This window comes from Cetorhinus maximus, chromosome 14 (assembly GCF_964194155.1).
Source record: "Cetorhinus maximus chromosome 14, sCetMax3.hap1.1, whole genome shotgun sequence".
Taxonomy (NCBI): domain Eukaryota; kingdom Metazoa; phylum Chordata; class Chondrichthyes; order Lamniformes; family Cetorhinidae; genus Cetorhinus; species Cetorhinus maximus.
Window position 1 is genome coordinate 77,467,927 of NC_135892.1, and position 25,410 is coordinate 77,493,336.

The 25,410-nt window shown below is 44.6% G+C and overlaps 1 protein-coding gene across 1 annotated transcript in view; it reads left to right on the plus strand.

The window, feature by feature from the left end:
• The window catches only part of kcnh1a (potassium voltage-gated channel, subfamily H (eag-related), member 1a), a 311,195-nt gene that overhangs the window by 115,008 nt on the left and 170,777 nt on the right, over positions 1-25,410 (plus strand). Inside the window, exons 8-9 of the mRNA XM_078557611.1 lie at positions 5,266-5,465; positions 13,784-14,036. Coding sequence (XP_078413737.1) covers positions 5,266-5,465; positions 13,784-14,036 — 453 coding nt within the window. The remainder of the gene's footprint in view (positions 1-5,265; positions 5,466-13,783; positions 14,037-25,410) is intronic.

A 25,410-nucleotide genomic window follows, 5' to 3' on the forward strand; every position in this document is an offset into this window, starting at 1 on the left:
AGGGAGAGAGGGGTGGGGAAGGGGAGGTAGAATACAAACATACAAACATATGAACATACGAAATAGGAACAGAAGTAGGCTATTTGACCCCTTAAGCATACTCAATAAAGTCATGGCTGATCTATTTATGTTTCGAGTTCCATATTCTCATCTACCCTTGATAACCTTTGATTCCCTCGCCTAACAAGAATCTATCTACCTCTGCCTTAAAAATATTCAGTGACCCTGTCTCCACCGCCTTTTAAAAAATTCATTCACGGGACATGGTCTTCGCTGGCAGGGCCAGCATTTATTGCCCATCCCTAGTTGCCCTTGAGAAGGTGGTGGCAAGTTGCCTTCTTGAACTGTTGCAGTCCATGTGGTGTAGGTTCACCCACAGTGCTGTTAGGAAGGGAGTTCCAGGATTTTGACCCAGTGACTGTGAAGGAATGGCAATATATTTCCAAGTCAGGATGGTGAGTGACTTGGAGGGGAACTTGGAGTGTTCCCATCTATCTGCTGCCCTTGTCCTTCTAGATAGCAGTGGTCATGTGTTTGGAAGGTGCTATCTAAGGAGCCTTGATGAATTCCTTCAGTGCATCTTGTAGATGATGCACACTGCTGCTACTGTACGTCAGTGGTGGAGGGAATGAATGTTTGTGGATGTGATGCCAATCAAGAGGGCTGTTTTGTCCTAGACAGCGTCAAGCTACTTGAGTGTTGTGGGAGCTGCACTCATCCAGGCATGTGGACAGTATTCCATCACACTCCTGACATGTGCCTTGTAGTTGGTGGACAAGCTTTGGGGAGTCAGGAGGTGAGTTACTCGTCACAGGATCCTTAGCCTCTGATCTGCTCTTGTAGCCACAGTATTTATATGGCTAGTCCAGTTCAGTTTCTGGTCAATGGATGTTGATAGTGGGAGATTTAATGATGCTAATGCCACTAAAAGTCAAGGGGTGATGGCTGGATTCTCTCATGTTGGAGATCGTCATTGCGTGGCACTTGTGTGGCACGAATGTTACTTGCCATTTGTCAGCCCAAGCCTGGATATTGTCCAGGTCTTGCTGCATTTGGACATGGACTGCTTCAGTATCTGAGGAGTAGCGAATGGTGCTACTCTACTGTTCTCTTACAGCTTTGCCTAAGCTCTATTGACCTAAGTTAGGCCTGGAACCATAATTTCATTAAATTATGAAATCCTCATAAATGTTACTGATTTTTGTATTCCATGGGAGGGGAGCTTCAGTTGCAGTGGATACCGAGATTTAACCGTTATTGGCCAGCGTTACCATCCATATTGCTTGGGATACCGTCAGTCTCTGATAACAGCAAATACAGAGACTAACTATTAAGACCACAACAGACGCAACGGCTGCTGTTACTCTTCCCTACTTTCTATCAGTTATCCTGCGTTTTCGCCATCTTTGCCCGATTGATTACTGGTTGAGTCTTCGATCTCCTAGCCTTTCCGGTGTCCAGATTCACCTGCACCCTTCCCCTGATTGCTTGACGGCTTTGTTACATTACCTTCCTGGTAGTGATCGGGCCCTTTCCACTGCTACCCGAGCCATTTGACCCGGGGTGTCATCGATGTTTAACGTACCGTTCCACCATGGACTGAATACATAGCCAGTGAGGGCCCTACCTGCAACGTGAAAGCCCCCCACAGTAAAGGAGTCAGTGATCTTTAAGCAGAAAGTGTGGTTATTGTCACACTGTAACCCTTCATATATGAATCTCGTCCTGTCCGTCAGAAAACACCACTGTGTAGGAGAGGTTTGGACTTCCTTGAAGGCCCCTTCAGGAGGTTTAACCGACACCACGATGGCAGAATCATTACTAATGGGATTCAGGGTATTACAGGAGGAGATGATGTAATGCTGGGAGTCAGTACAACATTCTGGTGTTGTTATTAGGAGGGTGCCATTCTGCCCTGGGACCGTATGCCCACGGGATCCTATCTGGTACACCCACCTATCCTTTACCACTCCCAGGGATTCAAATTTATACCCCTCCCATATGTTCCGTTAGTATGTTCCTGTGTTATACTCATCAGAAATTTTATTGTGTCTCTTGCTTCCTATAACAGGCTGTGTAACTACGAATCCCTGTTGTTGTTCCTGTAAATTGATAAGATCTAATTTCTCCACAGCCTGATATATTCATTGAGATGCTGTACCAAATCTTATATTTTCAATATACCTAACATTATCTATCGCGTCCCAAGCCACCATGTCACATGACCTCCCCTTAGACTGTGGGTCAGTCGTATTGATTTTTAAAAAACTCCCTAGTATACCTTCTCCCTGAACTTGTATAGCTGAAATTTTTACTTAGTTCCCTGTGCTGCGACTCGCAGTCCTCCTGCAGTTTCCTTTGCTACCTGGGAGGCATAAGTGCTGTAACTTTTGTTTTGCCCAATCCACCAGTAAGACCAGGTTGAGGTTGGTGAAATTGTAGGTCACCTCCAGCGTACCCATTGCAACGTCATGTAATCTCACTTTGGGTTTCCCAATTCTAATTATCCCATCCAGGGGTGGTGACATGGTGGCTGGGCGTTTAATGGGTTCCTGATACCCACAGGTTGACAAACTAAAGCATCCCATATCATTACGACCAAATTGATGAACAACATTTACACATTGCTCTTGACAATGTTGTCCCTCTAATTTGGACTCCCAAACAAATGAAGGCAGTTTAGTCCATCCCACCGTAATGTTCATTCCTGTGTTGAACACAGATACCACACCAAGCAGGTGTTGTACACTCCCTTTAAGTCCACATTTCCAGCCATGTCATTAGTGTAAAAGCCAGGGCAAAGTTACCTGAGTCAGACTGTCCCCTTTCGATAATATAACCTGAATAACATTGGTAGTGACTCTGAGAAATCGAAATGCTCGGTTTCGTTGTCCACTTTCTGCTCCCTCCTTTAGGTAGCTGCACGTATTGTCCTGGATGCAGACAGGTGGCTTTATTGATGTTCATGGTGGGCACCTCCCAAGCTGCTGTTATCATTGAGAGTGTGATTGCTGTTGCTACTGTCCTCCAGATTGCCATTGCCCTGAGGATTTGTCTGAAAGAAAATAGTTAAGCGAACAGCTGGTTGCTTTCCTGCTGGTACAAACAGACTGTCAGATACAAGGGCCAGGATTTCCCCCTCGGCGATTTGGGGGCGGGGCCCGCTCGCCGAGGGGAAAATGACGCGGGATGACGTCGGGAGGAATCCCCGACGTCATCCCGGGCCATTTAAATTTTTAGGAAGGCGGACGGACAGCGAAATCAGCTGTCCACCCACCGACCTGTCAATGGCCAATTGAGGCCATTGACAGGCCAGTTAAGATAATTAAATACCTGCCCATCCAACCTTAAGGCTGGCGGGCAGGCCAGGAGCTCCAGCGGGCTCCAGATTATTCATGAAACTTCATCCACTGGCGGGATGAAGTTTCATGTCCATTTTTAAAAAATGTAATAAATTTTAAGTGTTTATTATTAACATGTCCCATCTCATGTGACTTTGTCACATGAGGGGGACATGTTAATAATTTTAATATTTTTCTATTTTTAGACTTTACTTACCTGCCACTAAACTCTCTGAGACAGGACTTTGCCTCAGGGAGCAGTGTGCTCTTTTGTGCGCATGCGCGAAAAAGTGCACTTTGACAGTTGGGGATTCCCTCCACCCCCCGCACAGGAAGCGCATAGCTTCTTGTCGGACAGGCCGCTGGGCGGGCCTTAATTGGCCCGCCCATTCAAAATGGCGGCGGGCCCCGTTTCAGCTGTACGCCCGCCACCGAGTCGATGGGGCCCACATGCCATTTGAAGGCAAAATTCTGCCCAAGGTTTCACCTGTGACCGATGCTCCCAAACATACACATGTATCACTAGTCATCATTATTTCAGAATAATATTGAAGTAGTAATATAATGATAACCTAAAGCAATTTTCGAGTAGCATTAGTGTGTTTCTCTCCATTTGCAGTCTTTTGTTTGATAATATTCATATACAATAAAGGAATCAGAAAATACCTTTGGATATAATGTATGACTAATTTAAGACACATAGGGATAAGTATAACACAACGTGGGAGGAACAGGTAACTTTGGACTTATGGGGCAGCGGTTTCCCCCTGTTGGGGGGGCGGGGGTAGGCGCGAACCCGATTGGCGCTCCCAATCGGGGCCGGGCTGCCATTTTATGTAGGCGGGCCAATTAAGGCCCGCCCAGCGTGACACCTGTCCGGAAGCACTGAGCGTTCGCTGTGCGGGCGGGAGGGTGGATTCCCTGAATCAGGGCCTGCGCTCTTTTGCGCATGCACGTGAAAGAACGCAGAAATCTCCCTGAGGCACAGGGGTGCCTCAGGGAGATCTGTTTAAGTTTTAAACATCAAAATAAAGCAATTAAAAACTTTTAAAACATGCCCCCTCATGTGAGCTGGGACATGTCAATGAATTTTTTTGAAAATTTTTATTGAATTTTTAAACATTTCATGAAACCTCATACCGCCCTTGGATGAGGTCCAATGAAAAATGTGAAGGCCGCCTGGGCCCTTTGCCTGCCCGCCAACCTTAAGATTGGACGGTCAGCTCATTTAATTATTTCAATTAGTTTTTAACAGGCCTTAATAGGCTTTTGACAGTTCGGCGGGCGCACAGCTGACTCGGCTGTGTGCCCGCCAAACTGAAAATCTGAATGACACATGGTGACGTCGGGATGCCCGCCCGATGTCACCGTGCGTCATTTTACACATCGACGAGTGGGCCCCGCCCCCGCTCACCGACCCGAAAATTCTGCCCATCGTTTCTAAAGCTTTTCACCAGTGGGGTTTTCCTCATCTTATACCTGGGTCTATCGTAAACTATTTGATATAAATTGATTACAACTCTCTGTCACCAACTCTATTATTATTATATCATATAACTGACAGGTGAGTAGAAAGCAAACTAGATGGACCTTGGTCTTTTATTGTCTAGTAATTCCTATGTTCCTGTATTTTACTTTCTGCTTTGGTACTGGATCTTGCCTATTCGTACCCCATTGAACTTTTCCCTATCCCATCAAATGGCACCTTTTCCACATCATTTGTGGGCTGTATTCCATTGTAGGATTTATTTAGTCCGGTTAACCTTCTGATCTTAATGTTCACAATGAAAAGTTAAGGCAGTAACAATAAAAATCTAAGTTCCCCACTCTGAATACTTTGTTCTTTCTTCAACACTGCCTTTACGTTCACTTTGTAGCTGTTAATTTGCTGATAAAATCTGATCTGTTCTTTTCTTGTTTGCAGCTCTTCTGTATGCGACCATCTTTGGTAACGTGACAACGATCTTCCAGCAAATGTATGCGAATAGCAACAGGTACCACGAGATGTTGAACTGTGTCCGAGACTTTTTGAAGCTTTATCAGGTGCCCAAGGGCCTGAGTGAGCGTGTCATGGACTACATTGTTTCTACTTGGTCGATGTCTAAAGGAATTGATACAGAAAAGGTACAGAAACTAAACAGAAAATATGCACATCTTTTCTAATGCTTCTGCAGTATATTTTGACATAATAGTGTCATCGTCACTTCTTACCTTTTGAGTTAGGTCATAGGATTAAACACCACTCTAGGGTTTGGGTACATAATTTATGTTGCCGTTCCACAGTTGTACCAAGGGAATATTGCATTGTTGAAAGTGCTGTCTTTTACGCAAGATGTTAAATGAAGGCTCTGTTAAGGTAGATGTAGAAGATCCTATAGGCCTATTTGAAAACAAGCAGGGAAGAGTCTTGAGCATCATTCCTCACTCAATCAAAAAGTGCTTAAATTTTGATTTATTTCATTTGCTGTTTGTTATCTCCTTACAGACTTACCTACAGGTAAAAAGTACAACCTACAAGCATAAAAACTCAAATACTTAGCAAAAATTAAACTTGATCATAAAATTACACATCCTGTACTTATAAATTTTGCCCAGAGTTATCCTGCTTGAGGTATGGGCTCGGTGTTTGGTTCCCAAGTTCCATACCTATGTGTCTAGATGTACTTCACACTCTATCGGGTATCAACCTCGCCCAACACTCTCCCAAGCCTCAATCTTCTGCTTTCACCTGGTTCTCGCACCTTTACTGCCTCCCAAACTGAACCCCCAGCCTATTCTTCCTCTTTTGCTTTTGAGTGTTCCTCTACTTACTGGCATTCTTTTTCTGGCTGATCCTCATATCTAATTTGAATCTGTTACATATTGCCTACCATGTTGAGTTTTAAAAAGGAAGGAGATCCAACCTTGAGTACATAGGTAAAGGAACATGTGAGAGCCAGACAGGGGAGTAGATTTTGATTTTGTGCGGTAGTGTAAAGTTTTGAGTCCAATTTGCTATCACCCATTTTACATTATTACACAAAGTCAAAATCTACCCCAAATAGTGCAACGTGCAAATTGTTGGCTGGTACAGAAGAATGAGAGACAGCTGAGGGAAGGGAGGAATGATTTGTTTTAATGTTCTCCATGAGCAACATCCTTGGAGAACAAAAGGTAAAGTCACTGATCCTGATGTCAGTTGAATTGAGCTTCGGCCAGAAAATCTGAACTCCATTTGGGGGAGAATTTTCTCCCCGTCGGGTGGGCCAGTTGGGAGCGGGCATGTGCGGACGCACGCCTGACATCACCGCGTGTCATTTTACGCTTCGGTGTGTGGGGTCCTCCCCCACATGCTGAACAGAAGATTTTGCCCTTGAGCATGGAACCCCAATGTAAGCATGGAATTGCTAGGTACACTCATAGGTGTGTTATATAATAACACTTGTGTTACAAGAGAAACTGTACCTCTTATAAGATAGCTTGTTGTTTGCCATCCTGTGAGCAGTGCCATTGTTGGGAGATCTGATTATTGTTCTGATAAGGTTTTATGCGCCGCCATTTTATGTGGGCGGGCTAACTAAGGCCTGCCCAGCGTGACTCGCACCTGGAAGGGCTGAGCGCTACCTGTGTGAGCAGGGGGAAGAGGGAGAGCCGGGGCCTGTGCTCTTTTGCGCATGTGCGCGAAAGAGCGCAGAAATCTCCCTGAGGCAGCTCCGTGCCTCAGGGAGATCAAGTTCAGTCATAAAGATGGAAAAAATAAAAAAATAAAATGATTCAGACATGTCCCCTCATGTGACAGTGTCACATGAGCTGGAACATGTTTATGAATTTTCATTAAAAATTTTATTTAATTAATAAACCCTTCATTAAAACTCATCCTGCTCGTGGATGAGGTTCCGTGAAAAATGTGAAGGGCAACCCTGACAATTACTTTAATTACAAAACAAAAACAGAATTACCTGGAAAAACTCAGCAGGTCTGGCAGCATCGGTGGAGAAGAAATCAGTCAACGTTTCGAGTCTTCATGACCCTTCGGCAGAACTGAAGCATAGTTAGGAGAAAGATGAAATATAAGCTGGTTTAAGGTGGGGGGGGCGGGGGGGGAGGTCATGAAGACTCAAAACGTTGACTGATTTCTTCTCCACCGAAGCTGCCAGACCTGCTGAGTTTTTGCAGGTAATTCTGTTTTTGTTTTGGATTTCTAGCATCCGCAGTAGCTTTTAGCTTTTTGTAATTACTTTAATTAGTTCATTAATGGCCTTAATGGGCCTTTGACAGTTTGGCGGGTGTGCAGCTGACTCCGGTGTGCACCTGCCGAACAGAAGGTCAGAGTGATGCGCGGTGACATCGGAATGCATGCCTGATGTCACTGCGTGTCATTTTACGTGTCGGTGTGTGGGGTCTTTCCCCGCACGCTGAACAGAAGATTCTGCCCTTGAGTATCGAACCCCAATGTAAGCATGGAATTGATAGGTACACTCATTGGTGTGTTATATAGTAACACTTGTGTTATAAGAGAAACTGTACCTCTTATAAGATAGCTTGTTGTTTGCCATCTTGTGAGCAATGCCATTGTTGGGAGATCTGATTATTGTTCTGATAAGGTTTTAAGTGCCTTATCTAAATAAGTACTCAAAAGCACTGGACTGAATCTTCTGGGTGGCGTGCGGGGGCGGGCCCGACATGCCGACACACAAAATGACGCGCAATGACGTTGGGCTTGGGTCCTGACGTTATCGCACGTCATTTCGATATTTCATTTGGCGGGCGCGCGCTGGAGGTGGCTGTGCACCTGCCGAACTGTCAACGGCCTATTAAGGCCATTAAAAAAGTAATTACACTTGTTAAGAACACTGCCCATCCAACCTTAAGGTTGTCGCGCAGGTGAAGAGCCCAAGTGGCCTTTGCGTTTTTCAGGAAAGCTCATCCACGGGCTTTTTAAAAAAAATTTTTTTTCTTAAAAAATTTTCTAATCCATTCAATCTCCCTGAGTCAATCTCCAGCTCAGTGCCTCAGGGACATTGCTGCACTCTTTCGGCTCTGCGCCTGCCCCCACCCGCTCCTACCCAGCCCGCCTGCCATGGGATAAGTTCTCCCCCCTCAGAGTCTGAGACTGACATGACGAATATTTCATTTAAAATTCTATTTTGAAAATTTGTTCCAGGTGCACTAACTAAGCAATACAAATTTTATGCTGCTCATGCAGATTACTCAAAATGGATTGCACAACATGCCATAAAAATAATTGAATAATACATTTTAATGCTCTCGTTGGATGATGGTTAAACGTGAAAGAGAATATTATATTATGTTAGTTTCCTTTCCAATCTTGACTAGGGATACTTTGAGAACTGATTTTGATTCACTTCGGTGATTTTTTGGCTTCCAAATTGCAGTGTGACTTTGTAACAGAACAGCTGGCCCTTTGTAGTTGCTTAATAAAGATTTGAATACCGTGGAGACTCCCTTTCAAGTGCAAAGTTGAATTATGAATATTGCCTCTTCAAATTCCTGCTGTATGCTCATTAACTGCCAGCATAGCAGAAAATAGGTGTCACAGTTCAGTGATTAAAATTCTAATTTACTTTGAGTCTTTGGATCTCAGAATAACATTGTGCAGTAATTTTCTTCTTTTAATACCTTCCTTTTAATTCTCCTTACTTCAAACATGCATGTTTCAATTATATTTGAGGCTAACAGAAGCATAATACCACTTTTAAACTTGGACTCAACAACAATCAAGCAACATGTGAAGTCCCATAATGCTAATTATTTATGTAGTTTTTAACTTAGAGCTTTCCTCAAAGAGATAGTGGATTCAGATTCCTATTCAATTACAAAATCACATTGAAACCAATGGACACAGCAAATTTTATGCCTTTGTAGTAAAGTTCCCCCATTGCTATTCTGAAAACATAGACTGGGAACTGAAGAGGGTGCTCACCAAAAATACCAGCATTGGGTGGTGCATCAATTCAGCACTGGCAATAATCACTAGGATGGAGGGGAGTTGTGGTGGTGGAGGGCAGGGCAGGAATCCCATTCTCCTCTCATTAGAGGCCAATTCACACTGTTTAAAAGCTCTTTAGGAGCCATTCAAGGCTAAGGCCTGTATTTTCCCTTTAATAATGGTGGGTGGGCCCCGAATCTGGGATTCTTGACCCCATTCCTGGGCTGTCTGATTTTTGGGAGTGCCTTTAAAAGGTGTAGGGTGGCTCCTGTCAAAAGCCTGCATCCAGCACTCCTGACTTGGCCAGCTCCATTGCGGAGATAGGCATATCCTACTCCTCCACAATTTTCATGGATTGGGGCCAGGTTTTTAAAGAGTCGTGGTTCACAGCCCCTCAGAGGAGTCGTGAACCCTGGTCTGAATGAGGGGATCTTTTAAAAGGTAAGTTCAGAAGGTCCTCCTCATGTCTATTATGCCAGCTCTGTCCTTCTACCCACCCCCTATGGCCCCTCATGCCCCCTATAACTTTCCCCTATATTGAAAAAATTATTTCACTACAATCAAATATAAGTGTCAATCATCCAGATCCTTTACAATATCAATAACAAAAACCACAAACCCTTGAAATCACTTAACCTTGTGTAAACAAACCTTTTGAAATTAATAACAGAGATCAGAGTACCTGAGAAAATTATGAATGAATTATTTTTTTCAAAGCTTTTTTTTTTACACATACTACAGGGCAGAAAAAGGTTCATTGGTTCTAGACAGTGCATAGTGGGTTATTGGGCATGGAAGTACCATGGCTTGGCATGGATGTATGGAGGGCCATAGCGGATGGGTGGAAAAGCAGAACTTGGCATAGAGGACATGAGGGGCCTTAGGAGGTAGGCGGGGGACATGAGATGGCATGGGGAGTTTTTGGAGGGTGAGGGGATATGAGGGGTGAGATCTGGAGGGCCTTTGTGTTTTTATTTTAACTGGGACAAAGTCCCACAGCACTGAAGTGAACCTTTTAAACAGGCCACCTCCACACCTGCAGCCCCTGTGGCTGCCTCCAAACTTCTCCCTGGATTGAATGGCCCAATTCCAGCCCGAATTAGCTCCCTGGCAATGAAGATCTCACTTTTGTGGGCACAACTCCTGCCACCTGTCTCAAGGATGGAAATCCGGAACTGTAACTTTAAATGTTTAAAGGGGTGTATAGGTTTCCCGCCCCTTCAGAAACTGATTAGCTGAAGGGAGGCAGGTAAAGAGTGGGCAGCCAGCCATGGCTGCCCCAGGGCATCACGCCAACCCCAGAAGAGGGCCAGTGGGGCAAAGGGGGAATGGGCACTTGGTAAGGGAGTGCCATGGTGCTGCACAGGTGGCAGGGAGAATGTGAATTGAGCACCCAAGCTTTGAATGGAGTCAGCACACTCCAGACATTGCAGGAGCAGAGGAGCAGTTGGCAAGGCTGCTAAGGTGAATTGGGTGACCACCTGCCCAGAAAGATGGCTCCAGCTGGCAACAGGGATATGACAGTCAGATATTGGGTTCAATGATGATGAGGAACAACATCCTCTGTAGGAAGAGCAAAACCCCAGGCATAAGGAGGGCAGGGAGAGGAAAGAGGGGCTTGAAGACAACAGAGGCCGAATCCTCAACACAGGATCTACTGCCAAAGACAGAGCTGCCTGGAGATGAGTAAGAACCAGTGCCACAGGAGGCTGTGACTCTCCAAACAGATAGTCACAAAGATCTGTGCCCTCATCACCGGAGACCAGCACAACACCAAGCCCTGTTAGTAGTTATCAAAGCCACCTTTGCCTTGAAGGTCTTCGCTCCTGGCTCCTTCCAAGGATCAGTTACAGACCTTAGTGGCATCTTGCAAATAGCTGCACACAATTGCATCTCGTTGGTCACTGATGTCCTCTTTCCCAGAGCAGGAGAGCTCATTCATTTAAGGGCAGATGGAACCTTGCAGGGACAGAGGGCATTGGGTTTCACCTCCATCACTGGATTACCCTGATGCAGGGGATCATCGATTGCACCCATCAAGGCGTCCAGTGACAGAAAGAGCCTTTGCTCCCTCAATGTCCAACTGGTCTGCTACCACAACAAGAACTTCCTCAATGTGTGTGCTTACTTTCCTCTCAGCTGTCATGGCTCCTTTATCCCCCAGCAGTCCAAGCTGCCTCAGATCTTCACTCCAATCTCCAAAATATATGGATGGATCCTTGGGAACAAGGGATGTCCCTTGAAGAGATAGCTACTCACCTCCTTATGGGAGCCCCAGACACAGGTGATACAACCCATACCACCTGCTCAGTGTAACAATCGTTGGGCAGGCCGTCAGGCTTCTAAAAATGCGATTCCAGTGCCTGAACCATTTAGGTAGTCCCCTCCAATATCCTTCTCCAAAGATCCCAGTCATTGCAGTGGCTGCTGTGCTCTCCATAACATTTCCCTCCAGAGAAGTATGGATTTTGAAATGGTGAGGGCCTGGTAGGAGACAGGTCATCCAGGGAGGAGTAGGAGGTAAGAGGGGTGGTGGAACTGGAGGCAGAGGGAGATGATGCTGAACAGCGAGGTGGCCTCCTCCAGGACAAGGACTTCCCTCCTCTCCCTCACAACCTTCAGCATTAGACCCGGTTCGGTATCGATGAAGCGAGGGGCAGCCATACTGCGGGTGCCAGGTCTCCTGCTCCCCTGTGACCTGCTTCCCTCCAGTGTGGTGGAAGGGTATGGCACAAAACAAAGGACAACCAGCAGTCTCAGTGATGGCTGTCATCTTGTATCTAAGTGAGTCCCACTCTTCATCTGACCCACCTCCATTCTCGCCCACTGGCTCTAAGTGGACAAGAAATTCTCCATGCCAATTAAGGACTTCCCTACGCAAAAATCTTAACTTTAATCAGCTTTCCCCTGGAGGTGTGCTTTGATCCAGCTGGCTCCTGTTTCCTGCCTCTGTGCGAAAATTCAATCCCATGAGACAGTAGCTGATGTCTCTGAAGGGCCCATCGAGTCAGCCATCACTGCCTTCTAACGTGCAGCAGTCCAACTGTCGTATCCTTCTTTTCTCCCAGCAGAGCTCGGAGAGATCTATGGGAGGGCACATTATTACATTAGTACCACTTCAAGTCTACCCATGACAGGCAGAAACTCCTGTGCTCACCTGCCTGCTTGGGAGGGAGATCGCTCAGGCCAGCTCAGCCATTGTGCCTTGCAAAAAAAGCATCCTTGTCTTCTGGAGTCCAGCTAATTTGCCTGATGGAGGCTAGTACTCTCAACAACTGGTGCATTTCTGCCCATTCATTAAGCCTAAGGATCTATAATTACTGGAATAAAGAATCTCTGTCCCTGTCTCTGCCCCTTTGCAATTATTTGTCTCCTAAGGTGCAGGCAGAGGTTCGTTCCCTTACAAGGCAAAGGGGAAACTTTTGGACATTAAGCAAGAATTTTGACTTCTAGCATTCTACAAGTAAATATAATTTAATATATGAGCTACTATTTAATTGAAACCCACTTGAATCTCAAACTGAATATGCTATTGTATGTACTGTTGCAAGCTATGCAGTTGAAGTGTGGCTCTAGCAACACAGATTTCACTTGTCCGTAACTGTATTGATTTTTTTAGTTGCAACTTGCTTCTAGAATATACATCATGAATAAATCATTATATTGTCTCCATGTCTTGCATCTTAGTTGCAGGCTATCTCTAGGAATATGTTAAGCAAAGAGTAACAGAAAGCTGCACATTTTTTCCAATTTAACATTGGTGCCCCATTCCATTATTTTGTTTTTGAAGTACCAAAGCTGCAATGAGAGTTTTTTTTGCAATGTATCGTCCTTTTAGCAAGCGTGTTTTTCTTTTCATAATCTTGTAGTTAGTACATGATTTTATATTGTACTGATCAAGAATACCATGATGTAGTCAGAATTTATGTCATTTAGGCAACCTCATTTCTAAAAGGATCACTTTTAAAAGGAGCACAAATAAATGGCAAATACCTTAAGTTGTATGTTGAAGCTGATTTTCGCTACATGCCAAGAAAAAGATATATATATTAATCTTGAATAACACGGTACTTAATTACATATTATATTCCTGTAATGCTGAAACACTTCTTAACAAACAACAATGATTTCTAGCAACTTGTATTTAATATATATAGCATTGCTGAACTAATTGCATTATTGTTATGTGATTCTTATAATTTTCCTGACTCTTTGAGTGATGTAGTAAAAACAAATGTCCTGTTCTTCTCTATTGTATGGAGGAAGCATGAAAGAATTGATGAGATTTTGCTAATTCCATTTATATTCACAGGTTAAGTAGGATTGAATAATACCAAAAATGCATGGATTGTTCTGTGCAGATATAATTACTTGTACATTACAGAAGAATATGTTCCATTTAGCTCGTACGCAAGATTCTTTCTGTATAGTGTATGACATCTACAAAATTATATAGTAGGCTTTTAATAAATTATGAAGCAAAAATTAATTCTATTTGTATATTTCTCTATAGGTTCTAGAAATTTGCCCTAAGGATATGCGAGCAGACATTTGTGTCCACTTAAACCGCAAAGTCTTCAAAGAGCACCCAGCATTTAGACTTGCAAGTGATGGCTGTCTCCGAGCTCTGGCAATAGAGTTTCAAACCATACATAGTGCTCCAGGAGATTTAATTTACCATGCAGGCGAAAGTGTGGACAACCTTTGCTTTGTGGTTTCTGGGTCCTTGGAAGTAATACAAGATGACGAAGTTGTTGCTATCCTAGGTAAGACTTGAAAACATGCTGTATTGATTCAGGTTACTTTTGTGGATGATAGACTGACATTTAGGCTATTAGAGGTCAGACAGCTGGAACTCATATGCTTTCAAGCAATCATGATGCTATGCATTATGGAAACTATAAGCTTCTAAAAATACCTAAAAGTATAATTTTTGGTTGTCTTGATTGTCAGTATGACAGCATACTATATAATCTACCAAATGAATTTGCATTGAACTGAAATATTTGCTAATGGTATCATAGCACACCATTGGCATTTTCAAAACAAAATGCTTAAGAGCTTAAATGTTGTGGCTCTAAAAAATGTCATTCAGGTCATGTAATAGATGATTATGGATAATATAAGTGCCCTTAATGGAGTAAGTTCTAAAGGTAAGTACCATTTATTAGTAGGAAAAAATGTTTTTGATAATGCTTTTCACAACCTCAAGATGCCCTATGCCGTAGCTTGTTTCACAATCAGTTAAATACTTTTGAAGTGTAGACACTAGTGATGTAGGAAAAATGCCATCCAGTTTGTGCATTGCAACCTCCCAAAGACATAAGTGAAACACTCACCAGGTAACCTGTTTTAGCTGTTGGTTGAGGATAAATATCGGCCAGGAAAATGGGAGAACTCCCCTGCTCTTCTTTGAGTAGTGCCTGGGGTCCTTTAAGCCCAGCTGAAAGGGCCTCAGTTTAATATCTCATTCGCTAGATTCTTAAGTTCTGGTTTAAGTCTTGGATTTTAATATTAAAAATCCCTCCTGTGTGAGCTTGTAAGGCAAGCTCTACATAGCACAGAAAGTTGGATTCCGTTTATTTTATAAAAGTGTAGATATTTTAGAAGATTACCTCAATACTTATAAACTTCGCAATCATTGCTAACTAGACAAATGGTTAGTGAAGTGTATGTGTATGTAATTCATTTTATCATGAGGAACAGTAGATTTGCAGATAGAAGCTAAGCAGAAAGGTGTGAATATGTGAAGCCCAAAATGGGTTATGTTTGACCTATACATGTGTAATGATTAAAAGCTACCTGAAGGTAGGTGTGCTACAAAAGGTAGAAAGAAAGAGCAAGCAATGGGAATGGTAACATTTCTTGGCACTTTGGGATAGATGGCAAAATTCAAATGCTTCTTTCTGGCTCAAAGTTTGATGATCCATCTGTCTTGTTCAAACTGAACCAATAGCCTATCAAATGTAACACATGATCCTCAAACTACAGGGTATGTGATGTGCAAATAGTTAAACAATTGTAAAGACAATTGGATGCTTTGAGGATTGCAGGAGCATTCTGCATCAGTTATTTTTATTAACTGAAAACTTGCAAAACAAATGCAATTTCAATTATTTTCCATAAATAAGTGGTCCTTATAAAATGTGTGTTACATAGCAAAGACAGCTAATCTTCCTTCTTATTGTGAGTAATGCAGTGTAAGTATTTTATTATTAGGATTTTATTCAGCTGTATGATTTACGGCAATTTTTTGGCTTCAAAATTAACATCAATGGCAAGAAAGGACTTTATGATCATAAATCACAGCTGGCATTTTCCCATGGTTCATGATTGCACTTTATGCAAATACTTTAAAAAAAAGTTTCAAGTAATACCTGCAGCAATACGATTCTCGTGCTGAATAACTCCAGAATGATTGAGGAATCAATTGCTTTTGTAACAAAGTACATTTGGGATGCAGCATCCTCTCATTCTAAAACCCACCCACAAATCCTTGGTGGCAACATTTAGAAGAAGGTTGAACCAACATTATTTACAGGCATCCTCAGCTGCATTCGGATAAGTCTCCGGTTATTTGTTTTTTACTGCTTGTGGGATTTTAGGCCAATATTTATTTGTGTTGGCAATAGGAAAGCCCTCCATTGACTTGATATTCAGCTGGTGTGTGTCAATTGATAATGTGTTGTGCAGATCACTGGTATGTTTCTTGGCAATTGTCATGATGCCTTTATCCTGCTCTAGTCTTCAATACTCCCTACCATCCTGATCATTGGATACCAGACCAGCTGTTTGGAGACACTGAGCACGTGGCTCATGACACTTACCAGGAATCCAAGTACAAACAAATTTGTCCAAGTACAGACAAATTAGAGCCAAATCTTTCCCAGAGCGCTGTTTGAGCAAACCATCAGCATCCTGAAACAATTATTTCCCTATTTGGATAGACATGGAAGCCCTGTGGATTATAGTCCTGAGAGTCTCCAGATTTGTTACATTTTGCTGCATGCTCTCCAACTTTGCTCTACAGAGATGGCAACCCTTGCAGCCACCTGAGCAGGAAGAAATGGAGATGCAGGAGCAGAGAGAACAGCAGGATGATGAGGATCCAGAGCAAGAGCAAAAGTTAGCAGTACTGCCATCTGCTAGGGCTTTATGGCAATAAATTAATGGTTATTCATTCCCCACCCCTGATACCAACAGTCCCTCTTACAATCAGACACAGTCGTCCAGAATAATGTCTTCAACTTGAACACCAGCATGAGCATTGCAATTATTTCACCAGGGATGGTCAAACCCCAATCCAAAGAAATTCTGCACCCTGGTTCCAAATTGTTCCGAATTGAAAAGTTAATTAACAGGTCACTAAAGGTCAAACTAGTGCAAACCCTAGTGCCTGTCTTAAGTGTTCAATTGCTTAATCTGGTGCTCATACTACGTGTTACCACAATGGCTAAAGATGGAAGATATCCACTGTAGATATTTAAGATGCTGTGGTGGGTCACTTCGAGGATCTGTGTCCAGAGAAGGCCAAGCTGTTGTATGCAGTCTCTTGGCAGCCAGGGCAGCCTAGCTCAAGTGGCTGCCTGGCACCTGCATGGCACTGGTTCAGGGATTTGCAGGAAGCAGACATAATGTTATCCTGAGAGAAGATTGCACCTGCCTCTCCCATGGCACCACTGCCACTCGCATGTTCTATATGAGAACAGGATTCAGAAATGGTTTGTTGCCTTCCTTCATGCACCAGAAGCTGGAGATGTTCAAACCCAGACCTATAATGACAGCAGGCTTGCATCAATTCTCCATAACTGAGGGCCCTGCTGCACTGTGAATAAGGATAACCAAATGCTCCATGTTTGGCTACCCTTCATGATGACCCCAGACAATTTGGAGACTCCTCCATACTGCCTGACTCTATGCTCAGGCTCGCAAACACTTCAGTACACTTGGTAAGTTGGTAGCGCACAACCATTGTCCCCTATTGTCTGGGCCCTTGAACCCAATATATATGTCCTCTTCAGCAGGGCTAAGATGCGGGCTCCCTCATTACCCCATGGAAAGCTGAGTCCTGGGCCATAACCCCCTGTCCTTGATCCTGCACAATGGTGCTCAATGCATCTCCCAGCGAGAATTCTTCTAACTCACTTCCTAAAATGTCTGGGGCGCCAGTTTCTGAGTCGGTGCCTGCAAGGGTGAAGGAGTATGGTATCTCTTCAGCAGGGCTCTCCTCCCCTTCCTCTGTTGCAAATAGACCGGTTTCTTGCGATGGATCGGAGAGAGAATGGAGGGGCAAGAGTTGGTAGTTAGTTACAAGAGTTAGCAGAGAGAAGCGAGTAAAGCAATACCACTCAGTAACAAGATCAATGAGAAGAGAAAAAGAGGGCAAATTGGCCAATATGATTGTGGAGCATATTGTCCAGCTTGGCAGTTGTGATACACCTGATGCATCTTCCGCCCATGAGTTCCAGTGCAGCCTCAATTAATGCCCACTTAAAGGTCTCATCCCACTACCTTTGGTATTCAACGATCGGCAGGAGTTACCATGCAGGAAGCCCAAAAAGCAAACCCTTGACGGGTTTGCTTATGAGTTTCCAATGGGGCCCATCAAAGGCACTCAGTGTATGATCAAGGGACCCGACAAAAGGAATGGGTGGTGGGGGCGAGGGAGGGGGCACCGAAAACCACCCCCGTGCCCTTGTCTACGACCAACCTCCTTCTCTCCCCTGACACCCATTCCTCTGGCCCTCACCTTTGGCCTTGGATACTTTGTTAATCTTGGGCCTGGGTGGATTTATTGTTGGCAGCTGCCACCACTCCTGGTGGCGCTGCTTAAAATGGACAGCTGCTTGTTGTCCGGCAGCTCTTGGGAGGCAGGATTTCCACTCCTGGGCCCCTGATGAACACTTAATATGTTGGGTTTTCCCAATGGAGGCAATGTGGGGCTCCCGCTGGTTCTCCAGCTGGCTAGCGAGATCCCCATCACCTGGATTAATTTCTGCCCCAACTTCAAAATAAAATCACTCAGCCCAGCTCTCTCCACTGCCAGTGCAGAGACATCAATGCCATGGGTAAGCTGTGTTCTGATTTTGCTGCCCTTGCAATATCATATCTTACCATGTGTCACAGGACACATTGCCAGTCAATTCCTCTCAAACACAGCGTAAATTTCTACACAGGAATCGCATTGATATTATTGACCCAGCTGCTGCTGCAATAATTACTGAGCACCCCCCTGAGATTTCGCTGCCATTATCTATTGATTACAGTCAAGGAGCTGATAACTAATCTGGCCAGGCCAGAACATTTTAAATCCTGTATACTTGATCTGTCAGTTGCAACTAACCAACCAATCAATTCAAAATATGGAAGAAGGGTTGATGATTAATCAAATCTTATCTAAGATATAGTATATTTAGGCTGAAAAAATGCTGGACTTTTGCTGTGTACAAATGTTCAACGTTCATTGTGGTGAAAACATAGACATACCCAGATGCAAACAGTGTTTAATGATGTGATTAGAATGACAAACTTTAATCAATAATGTTTTTATTTCTTAGTACTTAATAAATCAAGCATTTGTGTTTATTCAGATGAGTAAATAGATACAGGACTGGAGAAATGATGCTTTCATTAGTTCTTGGGCAGCTAATATAGAGATACAGAGTTGTGGTATAATCAAAATAAACAATAAGATTAGAAAATTTTAGTTGCCGGTATGAAGGAGACAAATAATTCTACTGCATGTCAAATGTTCCAGGTTTTAAAACATACAATTTTTATCATAAAGCCATAAAACTATTTTCGCTTTTAAGTTGGTGGAAAAATACTATTGCAGTTCTTGTAGGGTTAAAGGGTAATCAGCAAAGCACAAATTTAGAAATTCAGATTGTAAAATTGTATTATATACACAATATTTTGTGAAAAGACATTATTTGTGCTTGAATGGAACTGTAATCACTATTGATTTGTGAGACATGGTTAAACTAATGAAATATGATGGCTGTGCTGGAGTCATCAGTAGGAAATTACTTGTTGGAATTATTATGAAATATTGATGTACCCGTGTGGATAGTAAAAAGAAACATTGTTTGGTAATCAGAGGGTATGCAGTAAGTATCTGGTGTAAATAGGACACACATTACACATTGTGAGTGAAAGATGAAGTTTCTATGGTTAAGAGAGGAGTTCTGTGTTCAGTGTGAGGCAAGACAAAAGATTTATAAAGAAAGCATTGAGTGTGGATAGAGATAGGGTGAGTCGGTGTTCCAGTGAAGCTCAACGCAAATTGGAGGAGCCGCACCTCATCTTCTGATTAGGCACTTTACAGCCTTCTGGACTTAACATTGAGTTTAACAACTTCAGATCAAGAACTCTCTCCTCCATCCTCACCCCTTTTTGATCCCCCTTTTTTCAATATTTATTTTTTAGTTTTTATATATATATTTTTTTCCACCTACTTCTATTATTATTTTTAAAAATTTATTTCCATTCATTGTTTTATCCCCACCTTATAACCTATTTCGATCTTTTTTCCCACACCGTCCCCTCCCCCTACCCCACCCCCACTAGAGCCATCTGTCACTTGCTCATCCTGATGTCTACTCTTAATGTCACCATTAGCACCTCCTTTAGCCAGTATCACCACCATCAACACTCCTTCGCCCTTTTGTTTATGACATCTTTTGCAATCTCTCCTTTGCCCCCAACTATCACTGGCCTTCTGTCCAGCTTCACCTGACCCACCCCCTTTAACAGTATATATTTCACCACATCTCTACTTCTCTTTAGTTCTGAAGAAGAGTCATACAGACTCGAAACATTAACTCTGTCTTCCACTCCACAGATGCTGTCAGACCTGCTGAGTTTTTCCAGCAATTTTTGTTTTTGTACAAAGAAAGCATGTTTTAGTTCGGGTCTTAGAGCTAAACTGATTCAAGGATTTTAATACTGTTTTGTTACAGATGGCAAACAAATGTTTAGGACTGTAGTGATGTTTTTGCCATTCTACAGAGTTTGGGAGTTGAAGAACTGTGGCTTCTTCGGGTGTTAAATATTTTATGCTAACCACTAATTGAGTCACTTGTTGTGGTTGTTGCTCCAATTAAGGCTGATTGCATATTCTGAACATAGTGTACCTGCGCTGTCAGTGAGATTCAGACTAGACCAAAGCACTACTGCAGTAAAATTGATATGATTCAGGTCACATTTTTAACATCTGATGGAATTTGGAAAATTAAATTACTGTGCCCATGTCATCATGATGTTTAGTGGCATCATGCATTATTACAACTGTTTTTCTCCATACCTTTATGTGATTTTAAATGTAGCAAATTCAATGTACAAAATCAGGCCTATCCAACGCGTGGTCCACAGACTGGATTGTGGCCTCTGATGCCATTCTATGTGGCCCATGGAGCCACTGTTCAGAATGCCAGTCAGATGGATAAGTGGAGTGGAATATTTTAAAAGGAACTGCTCCTCCAAATACAGGGCGTTCCACACCCGTGTTTGCTACTGATAGGGATAGGCTCACTTGTGAGCCTATCAACAGGAAATGTGGGAGAGAAACTGTTTCTGAAGGAGCAGCAAACACCAGTGTCGTTGAGTGTAGTGGGGAAAAAGAGAGGAATTCAGGGAGGCAGAAGGAGAGAAGGAGGCTGGCTGCATGGCTCAGGATGGAACAGGCTGGCTGCGGGGCCCGGGATGGAGCAGGCTGGCTGCGGGGCTCGGGATGGAACAGGCTGGCTGCGGGGCTCGGGATGGAACAGGCTGGCTGCGGGGTCAGGGATGGAACAGGCTGGCTGCGGGGTCAGGGATGGAGCAGGCTGGCTGTGGGGCCCAGGATGGAACAGGCTGGCTGCGGGGCCCAGGATGGAACAGGCTGGCTGCGGGGTCAGGGATGGAACAAGCTGGCTGCGGGGCCTGGGATGGAACAGGCTGGCTGCGGGGCTCGGGATGGAACAGGCTGGCTGCATGGCTCAGGATGGAACAGACTGGCTGCGGGGTCAGGGATGGAACAGACTGGCTGTGGGGGTCAGGGATGGAACAGACTGGCTGCGGGGTCAGGGTTGGAACAGACTGGCTGCGGGGTCAGGGTTGGAACAGGCTGGCTGCGGGGTCAGGGATGGAACAGGCTGGCTGCGGGGCCCGGGATGGAACAGGCTGGCTGCGGGGCCTGGGATGGAACAGGCTGGCTGCGGGGCCCAGGATGGAACAGGCTGGCTGCGGGGCCCAGGATGGAACAGGCTGGCTGCGGGGTCAGGGATGGAACAGGCTGGCTGCAGGGTCAGGGTTGGAACAGGCTGGCTGCGGGGTCAGGGATGGAACAGGCTGGCTGCGGGGTCAGGGATGGAACAGGCTGGCTGCGGGGTCAGGGATGGAACAGGCTGGCTACGGGGTCAGGGATGGAACAGACTGGCTGCGGGGTCAGGGATGGAACAGGCTGGCTGCGGGGTCAGGGATGGAACAGGCTGGCTGCGGTGTCAGGGATGGAACAGGCTGGCTGCGGGGTCAGGGATGGAACAGGCTGGCTGCGGGGTCAGGGATGGAACAGGCTGGCTGCGGGGCCCGGGGTGGAACAGGCTGGCTGCGGGGCCCAGGATGGAACAGGCTGGCTGCGGGGCTCGGGATGGAACAGGCTGGCTGCGGGGCTCGGGATGGAACAGGCTGGCTGCGGGGCTCGGGATGGAACAGGCTGGCTGCGGGGTCAGGGATGGAACAGGCTGGCTGCGGGGCCAGGGATGGAACAGGCTGGCTGCGGGGCCCGGGATGGAACAGGCTGGCTGCGGGGCCCGGGATGGAACAGGCTGGCTGCAGGGTCGGGGATGGAGCAGGCTGGCTGCGGGGTCAGGGATGGAACAGGCTGGCTACGGGGCCCGGGATGGAACCGGCTAGCTGCAGGGTCAGGGATGGAGCAGGCTGGCTGCGGGGTCAGGGATGGAGCAGGCTGGCTGCGGGGTCAGGGATGGAGCAGGCTGGCTACGAGGCTCAGGATGGAACAGGCTGACTGCGGGGCCAGGGATGGAACAGGCTGGCTACGAGGCTCAGGATGGAACTGGCTGGCTACGAGGCTCAGGATGGAACAGGCTGGCTGCGGGGCCAGGGATGGAACAGGCTGGCTGCGGGGCCAGGAATGGAACAGGCTGGCTGCAGAGCCCGGGATGGAACAGGCTGGCTGCAGAGCCCGGGATGGAACAGGCTGGCTGCGAGGCCCAGGGTGAAGAGATTCACAGCCGCTGGTGTGTGAGACAGAGCACGGGTGAGAGAGACTGTGTGGGGAGAGGTCATGAGTGGGATAGAGAGGGAGAGAGTGTAGGATAGAGAGAGTGAAAGAATGTGTGGGACAGAGAGTGAGAGAGTGTGGGATAGAGAGTGAGAGAGTGTGGGATAGAGAGAGTGAATTTGCAAAAGCACTAGTTACATATCTAGGCATGGTCAGGTGGCTCCACAAGATGTGAAAGTGAAAGCTGTCATGAATTTCCCAGTGCCTACAACGAAACAGGAAGGTTTGAGGTATCTGGGCATGAATGGATTTTATTGGAAGTTTGTACCAAATTTTAGCAGTGTGGTTGTTCCATTGAACAATAAATTTCAATCGACACAGGAGTGTCAGAATGCGTTTGACAGTTTGAAAACTGTGTTGACTACTACACTGTGCCAAGCAGTTTAAGTTGGTGATTGATGCAAGTGATTTTGGGTATTGGCGCTCTGTTGTTGCAAGGAGATGAAACATTAATTGAAAAGTCGGTAGGATGTTTTTCACGGAAGCTGAATGTACATCAGAAAAGATACTCACCCATTGAAAAAGAGGCTTTAGGTTTGGTGTTTGCATTGCAGCATTTTGAGGTATATGTTGCAAGCAATTCTTCAGAAACAATTGTTTATTCAGACAACAATCCTTTAAAATTTCTAGACAAATTTCGAGACCAAAGTGCATGACTGTTCAGATGGAGTTTATTACTGCAACTGTTTAATTTACCGATTATACGCGTGGCTGGGCGAGAAAATGTAATTGTGGATGCGTTGTCAAGAGTTTAAAGTTCAAAGGAGATTGGATATTTAAAACGTAGATACTGGTCTGAAATGACATCTGTTGATACAAGGGCTTTGTATATATTGTTATGTTAATTTATGTACCTGGTTAATATAATATATAATAATATATAATAAAAACATAATAGTTTTGTGCATATAGATAAGTATAGTAAATAATGCGAAATGGGTTGAGAAAATGAAAGCGTCTTTTAGAATTATGATGGTTCATTTTTCCATAAGAATGGAGGTGTAAAGGAATATTCATATTTTTCCTGATATTACTATGGGATACTTTAAAGCAGGCTTATGTTTGTGGGTGTGTATGTTTCTGTGTGTGTGAATAATTTAAGTAAACTTCAGACTGTTAGACTGCAAGGTTTGAATCATCAAAGGGGTTAAGTGTAAAAAAACAGGTATTTGAAATGCTAATGAATGAGCTAAGTAACGGAATTTGCATTTTTAAATAAGTGGAGAGGTGGTTGGCTTTCAAAGGGACATGGTAAGATGTTTACAACTGGCAAGGTAAATAAGGCAAAGTTATTATATTTATTTTTCCCAAAAGTGCTGGCCACAATGACAACATAAAAAAATTTTATATTCTGGGAAAAGCAAATTCCAAAGACAGGTTGAAACAATGAAGTTTACTGATCAAAAAGGAGGAAATATATTTAAAGAAGGATGGAAGGCTGTATAGAGGTGGCCATGTGAGATCTTGAAAGGTACACTGTGTGAAACAGACTTGTGGGAATAAGCTGCTGAAGAAGTTTGCTGTTCCAGTAACCAAGGTTGTGTTAAAAGCCTTTGGAGTTTCACTGTCAAGTGAGAGGGAGAAAGAAACTGGGAAATACCTCCCTTACAGAAACAGTGGGTGATCGTGGTGACATTGCTGGATGTCTTATAGATTAATAATCTATTTTGGACTGTTGCCTGAAAGTGGGTGTGTAGTTGGGAGCTTAGTTAAGTATAAATCTTGTGCGAACTGTTATAAAACTAAATGTAACTGTATAACGGAAATCTTATGTGTTTAAGTTTTCTTTTCACTTGTTAATAAATGTTTTAATTTAACTTTAAAATCTCTAGAGCTGGACTCATTATTTCTGACCTCAGTACCCAAACCTTCTCATAATATATACAAATTGCAAGATTGTTGTGATAGTGTGGCCAAGTTTCCTTTGGAATTTGGTCAGCCTGGCACATGCCACCTACCATAGCATTACAGGTAGAGAGAGTGACAGATTGTGTGGGGTAGTGAAAGAGTGTGTGGGGTAGAGTGAATGGAAAACAGAGAGTGAAAGAGTGAGAGTGTGTGGGATAGAGAGAGAGTGTGTGTGTCGGGGAGAGAGGGAGAGAGAGAGAGAGTGCATCCAGCTCACTCCCAGTCTCAGGGTTCTCACTCACCCTCACCCCCACACACCAACACATACTCACACAGTGGGTGAGGGTGAGTGAGTGAGCACCCTGAGACCAGGGCTGGAATTTTCCACCCCTGTTGGCATTGTGCGTCATGGCAGACGTGAGCGGACAATAGGGCGAGAAGGCCAAAACGTCGTGAAACCAGTTTGTGATCGCCCGCTCCATCCATCAATGGTGGGCCGCCTTTCACACTGTCCAACATCGGGTCCCTGATTTAAATGCATTTGCATCTCATATCTTGCCTGCTCGCCAGAATCATCTCCCCACATGGGATCATCTGGACATGTTGGCATGTGTTTCACAACAGCATTTAAAAGGCATGCACCTGGCGAGCTGAACTTCGAGGGGAACTTAGAGGTGAATGCACACTAACGCAGCACTGGTGAAGGTCGCCCGTTCAACTTCAAGGAAGAGGTACTGCGCATTCAGGTGAGGGCACAGACAAGTCATTTTTTCCTGGCTGGCTGACAGTGCAGTGCCGGGGCAAGGGCTACTCTGTCGTTGGGGCGAGGGGCAGGAGTTGGGGTGGTGGGGTGCAAGGCTGATGGTAGTGCGCAAGCACATGCAGGGGAGTAGAGGGAAGCGGCCACGCATTAGGGAAACCTTGCATTAAGTTAGCATTCTTCCATAGCTGAGACAGTTTAGGCACTGCTACACTGACATGCTTGGAGTCGGGCCTCTAGTTTATCTGCC